The 23,164-nt window shown below is 37.2% G+C and overlaps 1 protein-coding gene across 7 annotated transcripts in view; it reads right to left on the reverse strand.

The window, feature by feature from the left end:
* The window catches only part of FAM13A (family with sequence similarity 13 member A), a 368,680-nt gene that overhangs the window by 92,489 nt on the left and 253,027 nt on the right, over positions 1 to 23,164 (reverse strand). For all 7 annotated transcript variants that reach the window (XM_078445913.2, XM_078445914.2, XM_078445911.2 and 4 more), the window contains one exon: positions 10,285 to 10,326. In XM_078445913.2, the coding sequence (XP_078302039.2) occupies positions 10,285 to 10,326 (42 nt within the window). The remainder of the gene's footprint in view (positions 1 to 10,284; positions 10,327 to 23,164) is intronic.

Below are 23,164 nucleotides of genomic sequence, written 5' to 3' on the forward strand. Positions count from 1 at the left end.
TTTCTTATCAATAGTCTATACTAGTTTTTATTTTGTCTTTGAATTTTTTTCCTCCCTTTAGGAGAGTTTTCATTAGTTGATTGGGAATTTTTTGGTATTAATTACACTGTGGTTAGAAAACATGACTGTTAAAATTTCCACTTTTTGAGAACTTTCAGATACAGCTGAATAATTCTTTAGAAAGTAGCAGGAATGTTTGAGCCCTACTTGTATGGTGCAAAGTTTAGTATGTAATGCTCATTTTGTTTTTTAAGTTTATTTATTTTGAGAGAAAGAGAGAGAGCACGATTGAGGGAGGGACAGAGAGAGAGCACGAATAGGGGAGGGACAGAGAGGGAGGGAGAGAATACCAGGGAGGCTCCATGCTCAGCCCGATGTGGGGCTCGATCCCATGACCATGAGATCATGACTTGCACTAAAATCAAGTCGATGCCCAACAGACTGAGCACCCAGGCACCTCTGCAATGCTCATTTATTTTAAATCTCATTAATTATATCAGATACTATGCTATACTGTGTGCTATGTACTTGATAAAGTTTGTTATAGACAAACAGTTTTATGTATAAGTTCTATACTTCAAATTTATTTGCCTGTTTATCCTTGAGTTTAAATTTCTTTCATTTATTGCTGTGCTATTTTACACATGCTAATATATAACCTTTACGTGCTTAGTCATTTTGTTTGCTTGCTTGTTTTTATGAACAAACTACTTTTATGAAGTAGCCTTCATGCCCAGCATGAAGCCCAGTGTGGGGCTTGAACTCATGACCCAGAGATGAAGACCTGAGCTGATCAAGAGTCAGATGCCTAACCAACTGAGCCACCCAGGCACCCTACAATTTTAGCTTTTATCAAAGAATTTGATCATTTACATTTGTTGTTATAGTTGATGTATTATTCTAGTTTTGTGTTTTTACTTTATGTTTTCTAATTTGGGAACTTCCTTTTCCTTTGATTTCTGTCTTTGCTCTTATCTTCTGGGGGTATTTGGATTATAGAAATCTTATAGAGATTTCCAATAGTGGTTTTTCTCATACCCATACATCCCTAATTATTATTTATCTCTGATTATTAAAACTAAAACACCTCCCCCAAACAAAACTCCCACTTCAATTAAAAAAAAAAAGAAAAGAAAAAAAGGAAACTCTACCTTCTATGAAAGACAAGAAATTCAGAATGTTATTACTTTCTTTGCCCCTCCATCAATGATAGTTATCAAGTTTCTACTACTTTGTAATTCACCTCTCAATTAGATGGGCATAACCTTTGATTTCTACTTTTATTTCTAGTAGTATGTTTGTTTTCTTAGAATCATAATTTTTAGGTTGGCTTTCCAATCTCTACCCTTCATATCTAGCATTATTTCTCCCAGTTTTTCTTATCTTTTTCCTTTCCATTTTGGAAGAGCTTTTCAAGTTTCTTTCTCATCACATACTTGATTTATTTTTTATGTTTTATTTTTTAATTAATTAATTTTTTTTTAGTTTAGAGAGAGAATGTGAGCCAGGGAGAGGGGCAAAGAGAGAGAATCTTAAGTAGGTTTCATGCTCTGCTCAGAACCTGACACAGGGCTCATTCCCATGACTCTGGGATCATGACCTGAGCCGAAATCAAGCATCAGACATTCAACTGCTGAGCCACCGAGGCACCCTTGTGCTTGACTTATTTTTAATAATTTCTGCTCTCTATTGTTTCCCACATAGTTTTTGAAATCTCTGCTAATACATTTCTAGGCTCCCTTCTCCTCATTTCAGTTATTCTTCTGTGTCCCTAGCCTTACAATTGTAAACCAATTTTCCCCTTACAGATTCCTACTTATGTTTCACAGAGGGTTAGTCATGTCCTTGAGCATATTTTTGAGAAGATTAGTAATATTACTTTCAAGTTTTCCTCTGAATCGTATAAAACGCAATTCTCTGCAATCTGTTTTTACATGGAGTCCTCAGAGCAAGTCATCCTTTCTCTTAGTTTGTAATTTTTCTTTATAGGCCCCAAATAGTTCTTCATGTTTTGTGGTTCTGAAGGAATCAATCAATCCAGGCACAGCTATTACCAACAACTTGGGTGGTAGATCATTCTTTATTTCATTGTCCCTTGGCTGTGGGTAGATGCCAGCTCATGAATTTAGATTTGAAGAGCCACCATATGAGTCTGCACTAGAATAATCTATAACGCTTAGATAGGTACACTTGCTATTTGGTCCAATTTTCTAAGCTGGAGAATCAAGAATAAATTTGTACTTTGTGCAGTGTACTCTTCAAAACAGGCATTATGTCTAATAATCTTCCTGCCTTTATCCTCTTCTCAAATGCTTTAAGTGACTGAGTATCTCAGGAGGACCCCCTCTCCTTTCCATTGTTTTGTATACTAGACATTCTATCTTTGAAGAGATACTGACATAAAAAAACTAATGGGGGCAGAGAAGTGAAAAAGAATATGCAACTCAGCTCTGAATGGTTCAGAGAATAACTTTCTGTTCAGTAGGGGGAATGTCACTTGTTTTTCTGGTCAGTAGTAGACAAAGGAAGGAAGTCAACTAATTTTTTTTTTCCCCTTCCTTCTCTCTTTGTGACCATTTGTATTGTTTAGATAGTGGAGCGTGAAGTCTGTAAAGTAATAATAAGTTTCTCAGTCCATCCCACTGATGTGATCTTTGATATATGGTTTTCTTTATCATTGTTATAAAGCGATCTCTAGTTTTTGTCTTTAATATCATCATTACAATTTAAATGGGAATCTGGAAGTACTTCTATTAGGTAGAGCTAATCTATTTGTTTAAATTAAAAGTTTAAATTAAATTCAAATCTGAAGTTCTTTTTAAAATTTATTTATTTTTAATGTTTGTTTATTTTTGAGACAGGGAGAGAGACAGACAGAGCATGAGTGGGGGAGAGGCAGAAAGAGATGGAGACACAGAATCGGAAGCAGGCTCCAGGCTCTGAGCTGTCAGCACAGAGCCCAACACGGGGCTCAAACCCAAGAACCGAGATCATGATCTGAACTGAAGTCTGACGCTTAACCAACCGAGCCACCCAGAGGCCCTGAGCTGTCAGTACAGAGCCCAACGTGGGGCTCGAACTCACAGACTGCAAGATCATGACCTGAGCCAAAGTTGGATGCCCAACTGACTGAGCCACCCAGGTGCCCCTGAAGTTCTTTTTTTTAAAAAAAAAATTAAATTTAAGAGACAGAGGGAGGAGCAGAGAGAGAGGGAGAGAGAGAATCCCAAGCAGGCTCTGCACTGTCAGCACAGAGCCCAATGCAGGGCTCAAACTCACAAACCGTGAGATCATGAGCTGAAATCAAGAGTTGGACGCTCAAGCGACTGAGCCACCCAGGTGCCTCTAAATCTGAAGTTCTTATAAACAGAAGTCTAAGGAAGGCAGAAAGACTGAAGAATAGAGCAGCAAGAGGTCTAGACAGAATGGCTCTAAGGATGTCATTTCCTGTGAGTAAACTTTTCCTTTGCCTTCTCATGCTGAGGAAAGATGTAAGAATACAAAATATAAAAATTCATATAATTTATCAGTATAGCCTAAATAAGAAGCTTAATATTTTAATTAACACTGATAGAATTAAACCCAGAATCTATACTAGTCTCATACTAAGTAAAAAATATGACTAGCTCAGAAACCAAGAACTTAATATTGAATACCTAAAGAACTATATGATACACATTAGTTAAGTTTATAATCATTCTTCAGTATAAAATAATTATACTAGTGGTCTGGTTTAGTGTTTTCTAGCTAGGGGTATATCTCTTATGTGACACATTTTTCCCTCAAATTTTTTGTTGTAGTAAAACACACATAAAATCTATTATCTTAACCATTTCTTAGTGTACAATTCAGTGGCACTGAGTATATTCACATTGTTGTGAATTCATTCCATTCATCTCCAGAAACTTTTTATCTTGTAAAACTGAAGCTCTGTACCTATTAAACAGTAACTCCTGATTCTCCCCATCCTCCCAGCCCCTGGCAACCACCATTCTTTGTGTCTCTATGAATCTGATTACATTAGGTACTTCATGTAAGTGGAATCATACAGATGTCTTTTTGTGACTAACTTATTTCACTTAGCAAAAATGTCCTCAAGGTTCATCTGTGTTGTGCATGTATCAGAAGTTCCTTCTTTTTTTAAAGGTTGAATGAGACTCCACCATGTGTATACACTGAGTTTTGTTTATCCATTTATCCACTGAGGGACACTTGGATTGCTACTGCCTTTTTGGCTATTACAAATAATGTTGCCATGAACATGGGTGTACAAGTATTTCTTTGGGACCCTGTGACCTGCTTTCAATTTCTCTTCATCTTTGACCACACTTGTTATTTTCTTTTCTTCATAGCAGTCATCCTAATAGGTCTGAGGTGATATTAGAGTTTTGATTTGCATTTCCCTGATGGTTAGTGATGTTCAGCATCTTTTTGTGTGCTTATTTGTTGTTTGTATAACCTCTTTGGAGAAATTTCTATTCAAGTTCTTCGCTCATTTTAAAAATCATTTTGTTGTTGTTGATTTTTTGGAATTCTCCATATATTCTGGATATTAATCCCTTATGAGATAAATGATTTGCAAATATTTCCCCCATTCTCCTTTTAATTTCTGTTGGGAGTGTCTTTGTTGTTGTTGTTTGATGCACAAGATTTAAAAACTTTCATGAAGTCCAATTTGTCTACCCTTTCGTTTCTTTCCTGTGCTTTTGGTGTCATATCTAAGGAATCACTGCCAAATTCAGGACTGGGTAGCTTTTGCCTGATGTTTTCTTCTGAGAGTACTTACAGATTTAGCTCTTACATTTAGACGTTTGATCCATTTTGAGTTAATTCTTGTATATGAGATATTAGGTGAGCGGCCAACTCCATGCTTTTGCATGTGGATATCCAGTTTTCTCAGCACTAGTTACTGAAAAGACTATCCCATGACACATTGAAAATATGGACACCGCTCGAAGGTCAGAATCTTGGCTAGTGAGATGCCAGCATCTTTAAAGAGCTCTACATACTTTGTATCATAATGATGGTATTGTCAAAAAACAGAAAATAATAAGTGTTAGGAAAAACATGGAGAAATGGGACTTGTGCACTATTAGTGGAAATGCACTTAGAAATGGTTAAGATGTCAAATTCTATGCTATGTGTATTTTGCCACAATTAAAAAAATTAAAATGGTTAAAATGATACAGTTAATGTTATTTATATTTACCCTCCCCCCGCAAAAGAACTGTACAGGCAGAGATAATATGCTTCCTCAGTTTAGAAACACCGAGTTAAAAAGGACAATGGAAACAAATATTTTTAATATATACTTATTTGTGTTCAAAGATACCCAAATGTCTAGTTGACCTTATTATCTGGGAAAAATCAAGTAGCTAATCAAATAAACAGCCTGCTTGTTTGCTGTATTTGGTAGTCAACAACAAATAGAATGACTGATACATTACTTCTTTAAACTATCCCATCTAAAAATGAGAATTTTTCCCTCAAAATGGTAATTTAGAAAACATACAATATGCTTGAGAAGAAAAATAAACTATTAAAATGTAATAAAGTATGACCAAAAAGTCATAAATCTACAATTCCAGCACAAGTTGTTTGAAAGGTAATCCACAAAGAGCTGTTTAAAAACTTTTCTACATAGCAGGACAGGAGTGGCATGATACAGTTTTCAGATCCCATCTAATGTCAGGTAATGTTTTTGTTTTGTTTTGTTTTGTTTTGTTTTAATTTTTAAAATTTGTTTATTTTTTGAGAAAGAGAGAAAGAGAGAGAGAGAGAGAACATGTGCACAAGCGGGGTAGGGGCAGAGAGGAAAGACAGAATCCACACCATCAGTACAGAGCCTGACACAGGGCTCAAATCTGCAAACTGTGAGATCATGACCTGAGCTGAGATCAAGAGTCGGACACTCAACTGACTGTACCACCCAGGCGCCCCTGTCGGGTTATGTTTTAATCTGAATTTACCCAAAGCTAAATATTTCTTCAATGTAAACTCTACAGTTAAAAGATTTTCATAAATTAATGATCCCTAGTTTCAAGGAATGAAAATACTAAAATACTCAAGAATAAGTCTGTATTCCAAATAGGTAACTTAGAAATAAATCTATTTGATATTCCTAATTCAGGAAAATTAAAAAAACATGTGAATACTGAAATTGACCCTAAGCAATTCCAAACCTGCTAAAATAGGAATTTAACTTCAATTTGCACCTTGAGTATTAAAACTTGGGCTGAGATTGATAAAGACTGTCAATTTTAGAGTTTCAATGGAGCACAAAATGAGAAAGAAAAAGCAGAGGAAGATTAGTGCAGTTGCTAAGAGGCAGATGTTAGGTGAGCAAGGAGCCACCATTCAGAGGTCAGGTGACCAGTGAAAGAATGGTTACAGGTATGTAGCCCCTGAAGCACATTTAGGATTTTGATAAAGTATGGGCAGAGATGCGCTTTGTATACTGGCTGTATGTATCATCTACGTATACAAACTATATATATATAATCCAGGAATTTGTAAAGAAGGAATTCAAGAGTAGAAGTCGGATGGAATGGGATAGGATGGGATGGGATCAGGACAAGATCTGAACCTGGCCATAAGGAATGTGAAGATAGTATAGGTGAGGTGGGAGTGGACAGAGATGAGGAGGAATGGAGAGTAGAGATGAAAAGCCTTAATCCCAGTGAAAATAAACACAGAAATCAAAATCTGAGTTTGCGGATACTGAAGACCCAGACAAATAAAACTAGAATTAGCAACAGATTCTAGCCAGATCTGACTGGATGACAGGGAAAAGAATTCAGACAATAACAGGCTGGATGTGGCACACAACACCTACGGCAAGTTGCTAATCTGAGCAATCGAGGTAGGGGCACCTTTCTGGGAGTCTAGCCGAGACTATGAGAGGCCAGGGTATAGACATCCTTGCCAAGAATGTTCTTCACCTGAAGTCTGCAGGTTCTTGTTTATTTTGTAGCAATCTTGCTAAGGGTTTGGCATAACCCATTCTTCCCTTTCATTTCCTTAATCACTTCAACAGGGTGGGTGATCTCTAATGAGCATCTGGGGAACAATGACACCTACTGTTTGAGCTACTGTATCTGCAGTAATCCTGCCCATGAAATGGCAGCAAGTCAGATTTGTAGCCACTCTTTCTTTCCTTTGCAAAAAAAATAAAAAAATAAAAAAATAAATAAAATAAAGTAAAATAAAAATAAATAAATAAATAAATAAATAAATAAATAAATAAAATTAAATTAAATAAAGTAAAATAGGACGAATGGTTCTGGTGGGTTAGGTTAGGTGCTGAAGAAGTGCTGAAATTTCAGAAGACAAAGTTCTTGTCTGAGAAGATATTTAATCTAGAATGAGATTATATGAGTGCATGTCTATTTATAACAGTCCTACCTTACAAGAGAAAAAGCTGAGGATAAATGAAATGTATTGTAGACTAACATATGGTTCAGCCATGAGTGTTTACAATAGAGAACTGTAATCACAGAAACTGAAATTCTACAAGATGAAAAATGGAGCAAGGTCATGACTGAAATGGCCTCTCTGGTTCCCAGTTCCTGCATCCCACCTTCCTTCTTCCCCCAGCCACAGAAAGGTCCTAGAACCTCCATGAGTGGACTGCATGTCCTCTGCATGCTCTCCAGCTCTATCTATCCTCTGCCTCAGATACAGATTCTGTCTGCATTATACATAACGTACCGGGTCTCCACTCCAATAGCTGGATGTTTGTCTGATATCCTGCACCTGAATTTCTTTATGGATCATCTGTTTTCCTTCCTCTGAAACTGGAGCCCTGCATTGCCTTTATCTTCTGTTTTGATCCAGTCTTCCTAAAAACTGCCCACTCCCAGACCTACAGCCACTGAGTTTTGCCATTCTACCTCATGCTGGACCTTACAGAATAAACCACCAACTGGATCTCCTGCCACTGACCCGCTATTTCATTCCTGTCCCTCTGGCTGGCTGGCTGCCTGTGGCTGGATTTACTTCTGCTGAGTGCCCATCTCAGCTGATGTGCTCATCTCTTGTTTGGACCTTTCCTCTCTGTCTCTACCCCCCCCCTCAAAAACAACAACAACAACAACAACAACAACAACAACAACAACCAGTTAACAATGTCAAAATATAATATACAGCACACAATATTCAACATTCCTAGTCAGGGAAGATATCATTTTGCAACTACCAGTCACTTTTTACTTTTCAAAGGCACAGTAAATATAATTTTGGGATTTTAAAGAGCCAATTTAGTTTTTCATCATGGTGACAAATCATTACGAAATTCCTAAGTCTTACAGTTAACTCCCCTTTCTGAGCACTGTAGGAATGAAAACTTAATAAAGTAGGAGGGAAAGGGAGACAAAGAAGCTACAGAAGTTTTAATATATTTAAAACATTTAAGCATTCATTTGTTCTTACTAAAGGTAGTGTCAAAAAAGTGCACTAATTTATAAATTAAATTAGCAGTGGACATGTTATGCTTCTAGTTCAAAAATCTGGAAGAGCTGTAATCATAGTTAACAATCATGTTTTCTGTCTTCCACTTGAATTCTGTATGCTAGAGTAACCCAAGAAAAGTTAATCTCAAACCAGCCATGCAAATAATTTGAAAACAAAACCAAAAAAACTCCCTCTAAACAGGTTCATGTGTTACTAATAGATTCTCCCTACTTCATGCCAAGTAGATAATAAAAAAAGTTAAATTAACTTGTATGAACCTAGTTCTTAAATAATTTCTAAGACTATCATATAATGTTATTCAGAAAAATAAACTACATTTGAGATTGTAATTTCAGGCCAAATAATAATTATTATTTCATTTGTGGTACAGCTCCACTTTGTTAAATTTTCAAAAGAGCGTCTGCTCATAACTTCCTTCTTCTGCAACTTTAGCTCTCCTGTAATGTGGGCTAGCGTGCACATTCATTCTTTTTTCCTACTTCTATAATATTTTAGTTTTTATGACATTTAACATTGAAAGGTCAAATAGCCTCAACCAAGAGTTGTGGTAAATACATTTTCTTTACATTCTTTTACTTTCATTTTGCAAGTATAGAATTTCTTTTTCAAGACTAAATAGTCTAAATAATTTTTAAAAATTATCACGCTAGAAGACATGGTTATGTCTCTTTAAGGACTTAAGACTTATAATTTCCATCTGCTTTTTAAAATGGTTAAAAAAAATAAAATTCAATACTATGTAAAACATAGATTGATGTTGCCCAGAGGAATAAAAATAAGACATTCTGAGAACAGTTCTCATTAGTTGGCATGATCTAGTGCTTTGTCTTTTGTATTGTGTAAAATTTAATTTCCATTAATATATGATAATCATTTGTTTGATATTACTGTGCATATTTACATAATGAATACCAGAGTGACCACGTACTGGGCAACAACTTCCTCATGTGTTTAAGGTAATTGTATAGTTGAGGTAGCCTATGAAGTAGAATATGCTGATTTGATTGGCAGGAAACCAGAGTGAATCAAACGGACCACCATGTTGTCTCAAACTAAAACCTCAAATGTTCTCTCTTTTGCCACAAAGTGATTATGCAATATGCTTCAAGTTGCTGAAGGACAAAACAGTACTAAAAAGCAATCACTTGGCTAAGACTGAAGTCCTATGACACATTTCTGAACTATTGTTGGTTGAATTAAAGTCTAAATCTAACTCTGGGGCTATTACAACAAATCAGATTAAAAAATAAACTCTTTATCACACATCCTGACATTTCTTTTAAAAAAGGAGATTTCACAACTAAGGAAAGAGTTAACATCTACTTTGAATTCTGTAAATTTACCTGTTGTAATAGTTGTTATTCTGCCTCTGTAAGCTTTAGCAAATAGCCCTAAATTCCATCAACTCACTGAATACTTACTTTCACACTTAACATAGCCGAAGACTTTTTTCAGCCAATGAGCCTTGTGCTCACACCCCTCCCCCATCTGCATATATGTATAGAATAGAAATTTTTAAGACACAGGTAACGGCCTAATCATCAGGAGGTTTCTGAAATTAAAATGACTACCTTGGCATTTCTGGGTTTAAAACAAAATATCTTAATCTTTTCAGCTCTGTTAATTTAAGATTTCTTAAACCAAAGAGAAGAAAAACACAGCATGAACAATATGATGAAGAGTTCTAATAAGCTTAGTTTGGCCATAGTGTAGAACATTCTATTGAAAAGCATTAAAATGGGCAAATAAACTCAAAGGAACCTCACCCCTCCTCCATTCCCTGTAACAGAACAACAAAAATAAAATAAATACCTCAAATAGAAAGGTGACATAGGTCTTTCATCCTCCTGCGAACTAAAAGGAAAATAAATTCTGAATTAATTTCTGTTAATATTTTAACATGTCAATTTTACTAAAATTCTGTTCTGCCTGTCAGAAATTTTATTTTGACACATTAGAGCTAATCTCACAAAGGAGCAAGGTTAATAAAACATACTCTACCTTGGACCTAGCCAAGGTCAATTACTTCTTCATGGGAGACCATCAAGAGAGGTTTCTTTCAAGATTAGCCTAAGGCAAAAGTAATTCACATCACACTTTCAAGAGGAAGCTTTTTACTACCTTATTTCTACAAGCCCAATCCAAGTTCTATATATTATACATAAACTCTTAAAATGATTGCATACATACTCAATTACCTCAATAAAGTTAATTATAGCTCATTACCACAATGATGAAAGTAAGAAGCAGCCAACAAAATATCCCTGTTAAATGTGAGCCACTTCAGGAATGATGCCCTAGCAATGAGAGGCACATCAGTAAACAACACTCTTGAACTTTGTTTTTGACAGTTACTTTAAGTATTAATGAGTATGGATAACACGTAAGGACATAGATGAAATTATAGAAATAGTTGACATTATTCAAACAACATAGAAGCAATATAAAACTTAATGCAAAGGTATTTTTAAAAATGTAAAATATATACAATAGTTTTCCCTTTAATATGTGTTTTTCTTCTGATAAATGACTTCAAGGCAAAGAATGAGTCAGTCTCTCTCCCTTAGTGTCTGCTGGAGTGATCTTTGAACCTTTTTGATTATGCATTCATGAAATCTGCTTTTAAGCAGCCACTCCCCTCAATATATGACTAAGTATCTACCTCTATTAATTATGTGCATGAATTAAACAGATAAAAGTAGAAATAGAAACTGTTAAAATTAAAAAGAAGCTCTAAAATTTTCTCCTGTACTCCTATGGCTAATCTTGTATACCACATGGGGTGCACACCACCTTAGGGGAAGCAACTAGGTAATCTCAGCTTTCCCTCTCAGCTTATTTTTTATTTTCTTAAGCAACATTGATGAAAAAAGTTTGCTTCAGTTGGTAATATATTGGCAAAATCTTATGACAAAGTTATACTATAAAACACATACACACAAACACAGCTGTCCTCCAAAGGTCTTAACATTTTAGTTGAAAGACAGCACACAAACTAAGACATACTATTTCTCATTCTTTCATGATTTTGGTTTCCAATTTCATTACAGCTTAGCTGTTCTAATGTTTATGTTGCCAAAGATTTTAATGTTTGTGATCACTTGTGCCAATTCTTTCTAAGTGAAGGGTAAGTGATGCATCAGCTTTATTACGGACTCTAATGTGGGTGGATTGAGGGCAAAGCTTGTAGAGTCAGGCTGGGCAGCTGAAGAGTTAGAGGTAACATGTGGGAAATGTCCAGGTGTCTTGGGAAAGAAGCCACCTGGAGCTGTGCTATTACAAGAGGGGACTACTTGAAGCCAAACTGATACAAGGAGCTTACATATTAGCTTCAAAATATTCCTTGAAAGCACTTAACAAATTACAAAAAATGCTGGAATTGGGTTGTTCCCAAATCAAGGATTCATGATCAAGAAGTACTAATTATGAGCAACACTATGCAAAAAGGCTGCAACTAAAAATCCGTAACGGTTTTGTTATAGGAAAATTGCCTCCGTGTGTTATAAAATGGGCACCGTACTAAGTATTTTTTTGCTCAGAACAGATCCTGAACTCTAACATGTAACAAAATTGAATGAAAATTAACAAGGGTACGTTAGTGAAGATTTAATTAGCAATATGGTTGGTTTCCTTAGAATTTAGATGATTTAGATGGTGCAGAGTTCTAAACACAGCTGTTCACATGTTTTGGCTAATGTTTATTTTGTGTGTGTGCTAAATTTCTTCGTAGCAGAGGCAATCAAAATCAATCCTTTCTGCCTTCACATTTTTTTCTGACATATTTATTCATTAACTAGGTGCCACCAGGTGCTCTAACATTAATTATCTCACATAAATTCTCCCCCAAACCCTCCCTGGCACTTGCCTCTCAACGTGAGGAAAGTGGGCTCAGAGTGGGCAACATAACATATGTGGGTCACACAGCTAGTGATGTGTAAATTACTATATTACATGTTAGTCCATTTTCATTGTTTACCATCTTCCCTTCAGTTTTAACCTATCAGAATACGGTGGGATGAATAGGCGAAGAAAATTGATGTGACAGCCAGTCTGCATTCCAGCAGCCCTCAGCAAGATCTTGTGGACTTTATATCCCATCATAAAGATTCTAGTGACTCTACACCAGACTTAGTCGGTCCACAATGCATGACGACTGATAGCATGTATAAAGTGATTATTTTATTGAAGTGTACTCTGGCAGTATAAGAATATCTCCTGATAGAAACACAAGTTTTTAATCATAAGCAAATATTTGTCAGGCTGCATCAGCCTGAAAACAAAGTAAAGTTGTCCATGAAAGACAAAATGAGAAACTCTTAATTTGGATATGTCCCTAAAGTTTAACTAATTTTGCACGTTCCAAAAAAGAAAATGTAAAACTACTGAAATTTAAATAAAATAAAACAGGCTTAGTATTAGATTTCTTCAGTCAGCAGTGGTCAACAGGGCAGAAATCCACACACAGTACTCAAGGACAACAATATAATTCAAAACGAAAATGAAAATAAATCAATTTTGATAGTTAATTAGCATATTTCTCTTTTCCTTTTCATAAAAGTACCTTTTCCTTGGGTTTAGTAATGTAATCTTGACAAAGGTATAGATTCTAAAACAACTGAAGCACTGATTTCAAATTAAGTCAATTAATTCTAAAAATCAATTTAATGCACTGATTTCAAGGCAATTTTAAGCAAAAATGGCTAAGGAGAATTCTTCCAAACATAACTGAGAAAACAAACTTTTCCATACAATTTACATATCAGAACATAAGACATTTGAAAAAAAAATCACCATTTCTACATTGGTACAAAATGGCTATTTTGTTATTGTTACAGTCCCCAAATGTCTACTTATAGAGGTTATTTATGCCTGTTTCTGGATTTATGTCAATCTTAGGCATGTCTGATGGTATTAAACGAGTCATAGTTTTTGGCCTAAATTTTATTTTATTTTTTTAATGTTTTATTTTTGAGGTGGGGGGGGGGGGGAGGACTAGGGCAGACAGAGAGGGAGATGCAGAATCTGAAGCAGGCACCAGGCTCTGAGCTGTCAGCACAGATCCCAACGTGGGGCTCAAACTCACAAACTGTGAGATCACGACCTGAGCCAAAGTCGGACACTTAACCGACTGGGCCACCCAGGCGACCCTTGGCCTAAATTTTAAATTGAGAATTATTTGACTCATTTTTAAATTTTTAAAATAAGAACAAGTACCGCAAATGAAAAAGGGAGTGTGTGCCATAAAAGTAAACCAATGACAAATTCTAACAAATTGGAATTCATTCAGTTTCCTCCTTGGTTACTAACATAAACTCCAGGTTTTAATTATTTCCTGTTTGCTAACCCTGAGTAATGGCCAAGTTTAAGCAGCCAATTAGTTTCCCTTTGTTTTCTCTTTAAAATTCAAACATACATTGAGAGATTTGGGCAGCCACCTCATGTATGCCAGGCAATCAGGTGCCTGATGTCCTCAGACACATGGTGATCTATTCTCTCAAAACAACTGTCTCTGGGAAGAACACTGATCAAACAGACCCAAGTAACAGTCCAAATCTAGGAAGCTACAACTGTGACCGGCAATAACAGATATTATGTTTTTAGTGGGTCCTAATCGAACTTATTTATATGGCTCAACACTAGTAAATGCACATAAATGAATGAGAGCTAGACTTACATTACAGTTTCTTCACGAGCTGTGCTAATTTCTAATGTGAGGCCAATGAATACAATACCCATCAATTTAATTACATGGAAAGCTAACAGATATCACAAAATGTATGGCATTTTCTATGTCTGAGAAAAAACCAACGCTTTTGGGAGAATCCCGAGGGTGGTATTCAAAATGGAACTTCCTCTGCTGGATCAAACCACTGTTCCAATCAATTACCTTTTGAGTTATCTCAATAAATGCTCCAACTAGTCCAACTGTCTAACTGGTTGTCTGGCTACCAAAAAAATGAACATCACCTGCATATTTAGCTACACACTTTAACAAATTTTCGAGTGATTTGATCTAAAAGAAATAGTTCGCAAGTGTTCCTTGAGTACTGAGGAGTATGAAAAACAGGTAAACGCTAAGGATTAAGTTCTATTCATTGAAGAATCTAGGAAAACCATCAAACAACAAAACAGACAAATGACAAAGCAACAAAACAAAACAAAAACAACAAAACAGAGCAAAAGGGAGAGACCAAGTGAGGGAGTAATAAAAGATACAATTAAAAGTATTAAGTAAACATTTTTTCTGGAATTCAGGTTTTTCCCTCATGTTGCAGCAGAATGTGCTAAGTTTTCTTAGACGAATTTTCTTAGAGAATGATGAGGTGAATGAAGTTAGCAGATTTTTTTCCTTCCTTCCTCTGCAAAACCTAAAGTGTCACACTTGAGCATTTTCAATTTGTCCCCAGTGCCAGGCATTAACCATGTACTACTCCAAGTGGAGAGTGATGTAACAGCTGGTGTTGTCCTCAGATTTTTGGTTTGGCCTCATTCAGGAATATGGAAAAAAAGCCACAACAATCTCTCTGTTCTTTTTGGGAAACAAATGTAGATGTTTTCAGATTGGTTCGTAGGTAAGTGTTTGCAGCTGTAATTTTGGGGGGATATTTTTGTAGATGTACGTATATACTTCTTTGTAAGTTTTGTAAGTATTATAAACCCAAACAGTTTTGGTTAGTTTTATTATTTGCATTTTGTGATTAAGAACACAACACGTGGCCAGTAGAATTAAAAACAAATTATTGAAGTTCAGGAGCAAATTGATTTTCCTGACCAAAGGGTAAATGCAAAGAGCTGAAGCTGTTAATATTCATAGGACAACAGGAATTTCTGGCCAACACAAAGAGGTATTATTTTGGAGGCAAAATAAACAGACAAAACAAAAAGACACCCAAAAATTTAGAAGTTTTTTCTCAATTAGAAAAGAAAACATTCTTACCATTTTCTTGATCGCCTAGTGGAAATTTGAAATATACCGGTTAGGGGTTGAATTGTGTCCCTTCAGAAAGATATGTGGAAGCACTAACCCCAGTACCTCAGCATGTGACCTTATTTGGAAACAGAGTCTTTACAGAGGTGATGGAGTTAAAATGAAATCATTAGGGCACCTGAGTGACTCAGTTGGTTGAACGTCCAAGTTGGGCTTAGGTCACGATTTCAGTTTGTGAGTTTGAGCCCTGCATCGGGCTTGCTGCTGTCAGTGCAGGTCCCACTTTGGATCCTCTGTCCCCCTTTCTCTCTGCCCCTCCTCTGCTTATGCTCTCTCTCTCTCTCAAAAAAGACAAGAGAAAAAGAAATCATTTGAGGGGGCCCTAATTCAGTATAACTGGAGTCCTGGTACAAAGGGGAAATTTGGACACAAAGACAGACATGCACCGGGAGAATGCTGTATGAAGATGAAACTGTATCTGCCATTAAGCCAAGGAACTCCTAGAAGCCAGGAGACAGGCCTGGAACAGATCCGTCTCCAGATCCTTCAGTGAGCGCATGGCTTTGCCAACATTGATTTGGAACTTCTGGCCTCCTGAACAGTGAGGCAATAAATTTCTCTCATTTCAAGCCTCCCTGTTAGTGGTACTTTGCTATAGAAGCCCTAGGAAACTAATAAATCTACTAAATGTTTTTTCCCTAAATTCAGAAGTAAGAACCTGCCTAACCAAAGTGTCTTCATCTTACAAAAAGTTTGTGTCTCAAAATTCCTTTGTAGACACGCTCAGACTAGAATTTATTTCCAACACTGAAATGGGGATTTGATTTCCAGGCCTGTACTAACCTCTCATTCAAATGAACTATCTTCAATAAGTAGTCCAGAGACAATATTTAAAAGAAACCTCTGGTTATGATCCAGTTAGAAACACATTTTACGTCATTATACATACACACAAAATGGACACACATTTTATGAAATTTCCTTACTTTTGATATTTCCATTGTGTTACATTTTACTTACGTAAAATTATATAAAATACTAGTCACAACCTGCTAAATTCATTTTATGACCACCAATAAGTCATGACTCACAGTTGAAAAATAGTGTTCTAATAATTACACTTCTCCCTTGCTTGATATATACAATGATACTCAATGAATGTTGTTGAATTAAGATCTATGTTCCCACAGGAGAGAAAGAAAACACTCGTTCTTTCTCTGCTCCATTGCCACAACCAGCAGTGGGCCAAAGAAGTACAGATTTTGTCCAGTCTAGATGGCAGAGAGGCACAGAGAGGAAGTGGTCCCAGATAAACCCAGCAGTGGGCATGAGAACATAGTTCTAGAAAGCCTTGGGTACTTCCAAGTCTCTTTTAAATATTCTTTTCCTTGTTGAACCACAGGATGGTGTCAAGAGTGAGACTCAGGGACACGTGATCTCTTTGGATTCCTCCTGATTTCATGACGATGGCATTCTTTATCAACCCACATTCTTTTAGATTCAAAAAACATACTTGGAGGGAACTAAGGAACATGTCATTTTTTTTTCAGTTCCATATCCCCAACTACTTCTATCTCTGGATGCCTTTCTAATGAATATAATTCAGAGATTTGAGGGGAGTGAGGGTGTGCACACATCGGGGAAGAGCTTCTCATCAGGGAGAGGGAGGGTTCCTTTCTCTACTTCTATCGTGTCCCTTCTGACAGTCAGAATGTCAGAAGTGAAGACAACTACCTGCTGACTGACCGACATGCCAAGATGCTCACCCTGCACTTCATAGGGGATTTTGCCCAGAGAAATGTTTTGAAGTCACAGAAAGGAATTCCTTTTATAATACAGAAGTCATGTTAACAAGCCAACTGCTCTCCTTAAAGAAGTTTATCCCTCAAACTCACAACTGGTCAATCCCCAAATTGTGCTGATTCTACCTAAAGAAAAAAAGACAAGTCTCTTGAACTTGATCTTTCCATTACCACTGCCTTCGTCTTTCCCAGGGTCAGTACAGTTTCCCTGCCATTCACACCAGTTTATCCTTCATATTCCAGCAGGTTCATCCTCCTAATTTAAAAGCCTCTCCCACTTCCCCATTGCCTTGAAGTAAAATCCAAATGTCTAAACCTGGCACTGAAGGTCCCTCCCAATCTAGGTCCATCCAACATACCACTGTAGACCAGTCACTACACTTTTGTAACTCCTCCTGTTTGTACGTGCTGTTCCCTCTGCCTTAAATGTTTCTTCCACCTCTCTCAGCCTGGGTAAATATTTCGTCTTTCAGCTCAAGTGTCATCTAATCTGGAAAGTCATCTCCAGCACCCTGGAGAGGGAGCCGCCTCTTTCTGCAGGCTCCGATACACTGTTCATAGCTATAAACGAGCAGCACAACACCAGAATTCATGAGTTCAGGGGTGCCTGGGTGGCTCAGTCGGTTAAGCATCCGACTTCAGCTCAGGTCACGATCTCGCGGTCCGTGAGTTTGAGCCCCGCATCGGGCTCTGGGCTAATGGCTCAGAGCCTGGAGCCTGCTTCCAATTCTGTGTCTCCCTCTCTCTCTGCCCCTCCCCCGTTCATGCTCTGTCTCTCTCTGTCTCAAAAATAAATAAACATTAAAAAAAAATTAAAAAAAAAAAAAAGAATTCATGAGTTCAGATGCTTGCCTCACCTCCTGGATTCGTCTTTATCTCTGTACCACTACCAGCATCTAGCAAGGTACCTAGAACACTCCAGTGCTCAGTATATGGCTGAGTAAAATCAGCATCACCAAGACTTTGCTAAGTGCTAACACTACCAGTTTGATGTAATATTTTGAAAACATACACTGTTTAAATAGTAATAATTCATTTATTATTTGTAAAATGAATTGGGCTGGCTAGAAGCATTTTCAGCATGAACATGTAGATTATTTTAAGTGCTCTTGTTCTCTTCTATTCAAAACTTAATGAAATCACAACAATGCCACAGGCTTTCTCTCCCATCCCGAGACACATGAAATTATTTTCTTTCCTTCCACTGCACAATGAGGTGGGAGTTCTGCCACTATGCCAGCAATGTAAATGCCGTACTTTCTGTGGTGTTCAGTGAGCCCAGAAAAGGATATGTTCAGGCAAGGTAATACGGCCTTGCCACACACTGTATCTGTTTGTTCTGGCTTGAGAGCAGGAAAAGAAAATTATTTCACTTCACTGCAGACCCAAAGGTTGTTTGGGGCTTAAAAATTTTTTTGGTTTAGTCACCAAACTATTTTCAAGGCAGTTGGAAGCTTTCACTTGTCTCTGAGAGCCTTGTTCAGAAAAGTGAGGTTTATCACGGATTGCCTTGGGGAGGCAATAATTGAGAATGCTAAAACAGTAACTTTACGGGGGAGTTGATATGAGTTGATGAGAAAATACTTTTAGAACGTTAATAAGTAAGTTAAAATATTTTCTGATCTTTAGTTCAACAAAGTAAAAGAATATGAGGATACCTGCAGAACAGAGGAAGGAAATAGCAAATAATTTTTACTAACTCTTAAAAATAATTACCATTATAACATTATTGATGGTTTGTTGATATAGTTTTTATTTAAAAGATCTTAACTTCCCAAACTGTTGAGTCTGAATGTGGGTTTCTTGAGGGAGACAAAAATATGCAGAAAGCAATGCAAATTATCCTGTCATCTTCCTTCCTCTGCCAGAGGAGGGTTTTACACAGTAAACGAAGTCACTGACTTGTTTCTACTCTATCATGATTCTTACATTGGTTTTTAGGATGATGAGGAACTTGCCAATGTATGAAGGCTTGATGTCTACCTTCCCTTCAGCTTTGTGATCTTCCATAACTACATGCAAGAGCTCGTTCAGCATGTTCTGAGTGGCTATTATGCGTCAGAGCCTATAATAGGTGCTGCAGATACACAGGCTAATAGGATATGGTCCAAATCCTCACAGAATTTATAGACCAGGGAGAAACAGAAACCCGACAGTTGATAATGATTAGGAAGAAAGGATACATGGCTACCATGTATTGAGGGCTTTACCTCAATAAGTCAAGGCTTTGGGCTAAGAGCTTCACATTCATTTTCTCATTTGATCCTCAAAGACACACTTGGAGAGAGGTATCACTAACTGGATTTTTTTCAGATCAGAGAAACAAGTCTTCAAGAGGGTAATTCACCAGCTGGAGGCCACGGAGCCAGGCAGGGCTGAGATTAAAGTCCGCGTCTGTGGAAGCCAGGGCACCAGACCTTACGCTCAAGCACTATGCAGTCTGTTAGATTAGGGTCATGTAGGCATTATTAGGAGAAAGGTCACAAACAGGAGAACTCTTCCACAAGGGAAGAGAGTGTGCAAAGGAAGGAGGCAGCATGGAGCAAGTGCAGCTCTCCAGACGCGGCAGGTGCATCTAGGCAGGGGCACCCGGGACAGGCAGGCGTTGGAGTTTTTGCTAAGTCAAGGAACTGAAAGTGAAGGAGTCATTTATAAAAATACTACACAGTGTATCAATGGTCCACTCTGGCTGGCTGTCAGTTTGTAATCTTGATTTCAGGGGCTATTTTAATCTAGACAGTGAAGTTATAGTTCTTTCCATGATCATTTTGCTGACAGCAAAATATTCATGTATCATACTAAGCTCTTTCTAAGCCCTTAACTTTTTCTGGCCGTTTTTATTCCCTTCAATATGATCTGAGTAAAGCAGTTCAGTTATTTGCTTTTATTGATTTTTATTCTTACAGTTGATGAGAAGATACATGATTTCCTGACCACAACCTTAAAGGTTTTATCAAATGTATCCTGTGTCTCTCCTCTCCCCCACTGCCCAGTATTTTTATTTCTTTACCTAGGTATCTTAATTTTGAAAGTCAACTTGCTGGGCTTCCTAATATTTTGTGGGTTTTTTTTTTTTCACCATTCATCTCCCCACTATTTCCCATTAACATGCCATTCTTATGCGAGAATTAAAATTAGTTTCCACATGTGGCTCTGTGACAACCTGCCCAAGTGTTATAATGTAGTGTCCAGAAGAGGCAAATGTTTAGAGACAGAAAGTAGATTAGTGGTTGCCTAGAGTTGGGATGGGGGGTTAAAGGGATATTGAGGGTTGTTTTCGTCAGTTTGGGCTGTTCTAACAAGATACCATAGATTGGATGGCTTAATAGAAACACTTACTTCTCACAGTTCCAGTGATTGGAAGTCTAAGATCAGGATGCTAGCAAGATCAAGTTCTGGTGAGAGCTCTCCCTGGCTTGCCGGCTGCCACCTTCTTGCTATATCCACCTATGGTGGGGGTGGGGGTTGGGGAAGAGTGAGCACTCTAGACCCCTTATCTCCTTATAAGGACACCAATCCTATCATGGGAGCACCACCTCCATGGCCTCATCCAAACCTAATTACCTCCCAAAGGGTCCCATCTCCAAATATCATCACACTGGGGATTAGAGCTTCAACATGTGAATTTTGGGGGAACACATTTAGCTCACGATGGGGATTGACAGCTGAAATGTACAGGGTTTCTTTTGGGTGATGAAGATATTCTAAAATTGCTTGTAGTGGGGCGCCTGGGTGTCTCAGTCGGTTAAGCATCCGACTTCAGCTCAGGTCACGATCTCACGGTCCGTGAGTTCGAGCCCCGCGTCGGGCTCTGGGCTGATGGCTCAGAGCCTGGAGCCTGCTTCTGATTCTGTGTCTCCCTCTCTCTCTCTGCCCCTCCCCTGTTCATGCTCTGTCTCTCTCTGTCTCAAAAATAAATAAACGTTAAAAAAAAATTAAAAAAAATTGCTTGTAGTGATGGTTGTACAATCTTGTGAATGTACTAAAAAATCATTGAATTATATACTTTATATAGGTGAATTACATGGTTATGTGAATTATATCTCAATAAAGCTTTTTAAAAAAAGTTATTTCCAGTTCTTCTTAAAGAATAAATAGTCCTTTTAAGAGGTTTTATACAGTACAAACTATTTCTTGGCAATTCATTCTGATCATCACATAAATATATAAGGGTCATAGGAAAAAACAGGGCAGAAGGTTTTGAGAGTTTCAAGAGATTTGATTCCAGAGTATTTGTAATGACACTTCCTGCAAACCATTCTTTAAGCCACTTTTCAATATTCATCCAATGAAATGGAATGCAATGCTAGAGCCTCACCTTACCTGTGTTAAGAAGTCTTGCATTCAAAAAATTGAAAGGTACTGAAGAATAAAAGAAAAAAAAAAACCAAGAGAAAAGCAATATACTACTATTCTTCATGTCTGAGTAGTTTTGTCATTTAGGAAGAACTATCATATTCTTTAACTCTAAAATTGCTCCCATACGTAAGTATATGAATCATTATCATCCCATTTTATAGATGAGGAAGATGACCTGATCAAATTCACATGGCTAGCTAGCTGTCAGTCTCTGCACATGTTTATTTGATAGCAAGTTTACTACCTTTCTGCTGCTTTCCCCACTGCTTTGCACTGACTATTCAACACCTCTAATTCTTCCATGGTTTAGACAGGGTGATCTCTGTAAAATTTTAAAACATCCCCATCTTAGTTCATAATATCCTCTTAATTTGGAGTAATTAGCAAATATTTAGACTCAGAGACACTGTAACCATCCAATGAGAGAACTCACAGAGGTCTTAATTATTCTCAGTGACTTCTTGTTACTACCAAGTATAGACTAGATCAGTGATGAAATCTAAGTTTAGATACACAAACCCATAAGGGTTAACTTGGGTTTGAAGTGAGGCATCTTTTAACTCCCTCTTAGACTGTGTCTATGGAGGGATTAGGGGACAAGCACAGAGTGCTATCCAAGTATCAACAAGCTAGAAAGAATATTTGGCTTACAGATAAGGTAACTGGTTGTGTCACCACCACAAGCAGTAGAGGGCTCTCTAACATTACACACAAGACGCACAAGCAGGACTACCATTAGCTGGTGTGTTTTCTGGTTAACTCCTGCATCATCCCCATATTACCCATGTTTTCTTGTTTGCAAAAGGTTATTCTAACTACCAATGCCTGGTCAGACCAGATGAATTCTGCTGATAAGACGTTTCAGTGAAATTTTCCCATGCTGGGCCACTACTAACCTGTTAATGAACCCTGGGCTCATGCAAATTCTTAAAAAGGCCATTGCAATTTGGAATTGCAAGGTATTTCACCATCATAAAATAAGTAATCAGTAACAGACACTGAATACCATAATCTGAGAGATGGAGTAATGAACAAGAGAATCATGTAAACTTTCTTAATCTCAGTTTCCCACTTTGGTAAATAAACCAGGGAAACAAGAGGATGCTAACACATGAAAGCAGGTACATTAGTTTAGATTAATCATCAGTTCCTGACTTCATCTTCCATCATCATTCTTTGAGGATATAAACTGACTTAGTGGTTATTGGAAAGTTAATCGAGCAAATCAAAATACTGTTGTGAAAGTTGAGAGTTTTTTCATAGACATAAGACTCAGGGTTAAGATTTGTTTCTTAGCCTGTCAAAATCTTTCTATACATAAAATAGAGATCCTACCTAAAGATCCACAATATGTAAGGAAAAAAGTCCAATAGGATATAAATCATACAAAGAGCCTGAGGTATAAGTAAAGCCTGGAATCTGATAAAACATACTATCTCATTAGTGACAGAAGGTAAATTTAGTCACCTGAGAAAACAAAACTCTATGCAAGGCTCAAGATCAAGAGTCATATGCTGTACCAACTGAGCCAGTGAGGCACCTCAAGAAAACTTATTTCATTTCTTAACTTAATATGGTTTCCCAACTTACCTCAGATATGATT

Source organism: Panthera onca, chromosome B1, assembly GCF_046562875.1.
Source record: "Panthera onca isolate mPanOnc1 chromosome B1, mPanOnc1 haplotype 2, whole genome shotgun sequence".
Taxonomy (NCBI): domain Eukaryota; kingdom Metazoa; phylum Chordata; class Mammalia; order Carnivora; family Felidae; genus Panthera; species Panthera onca.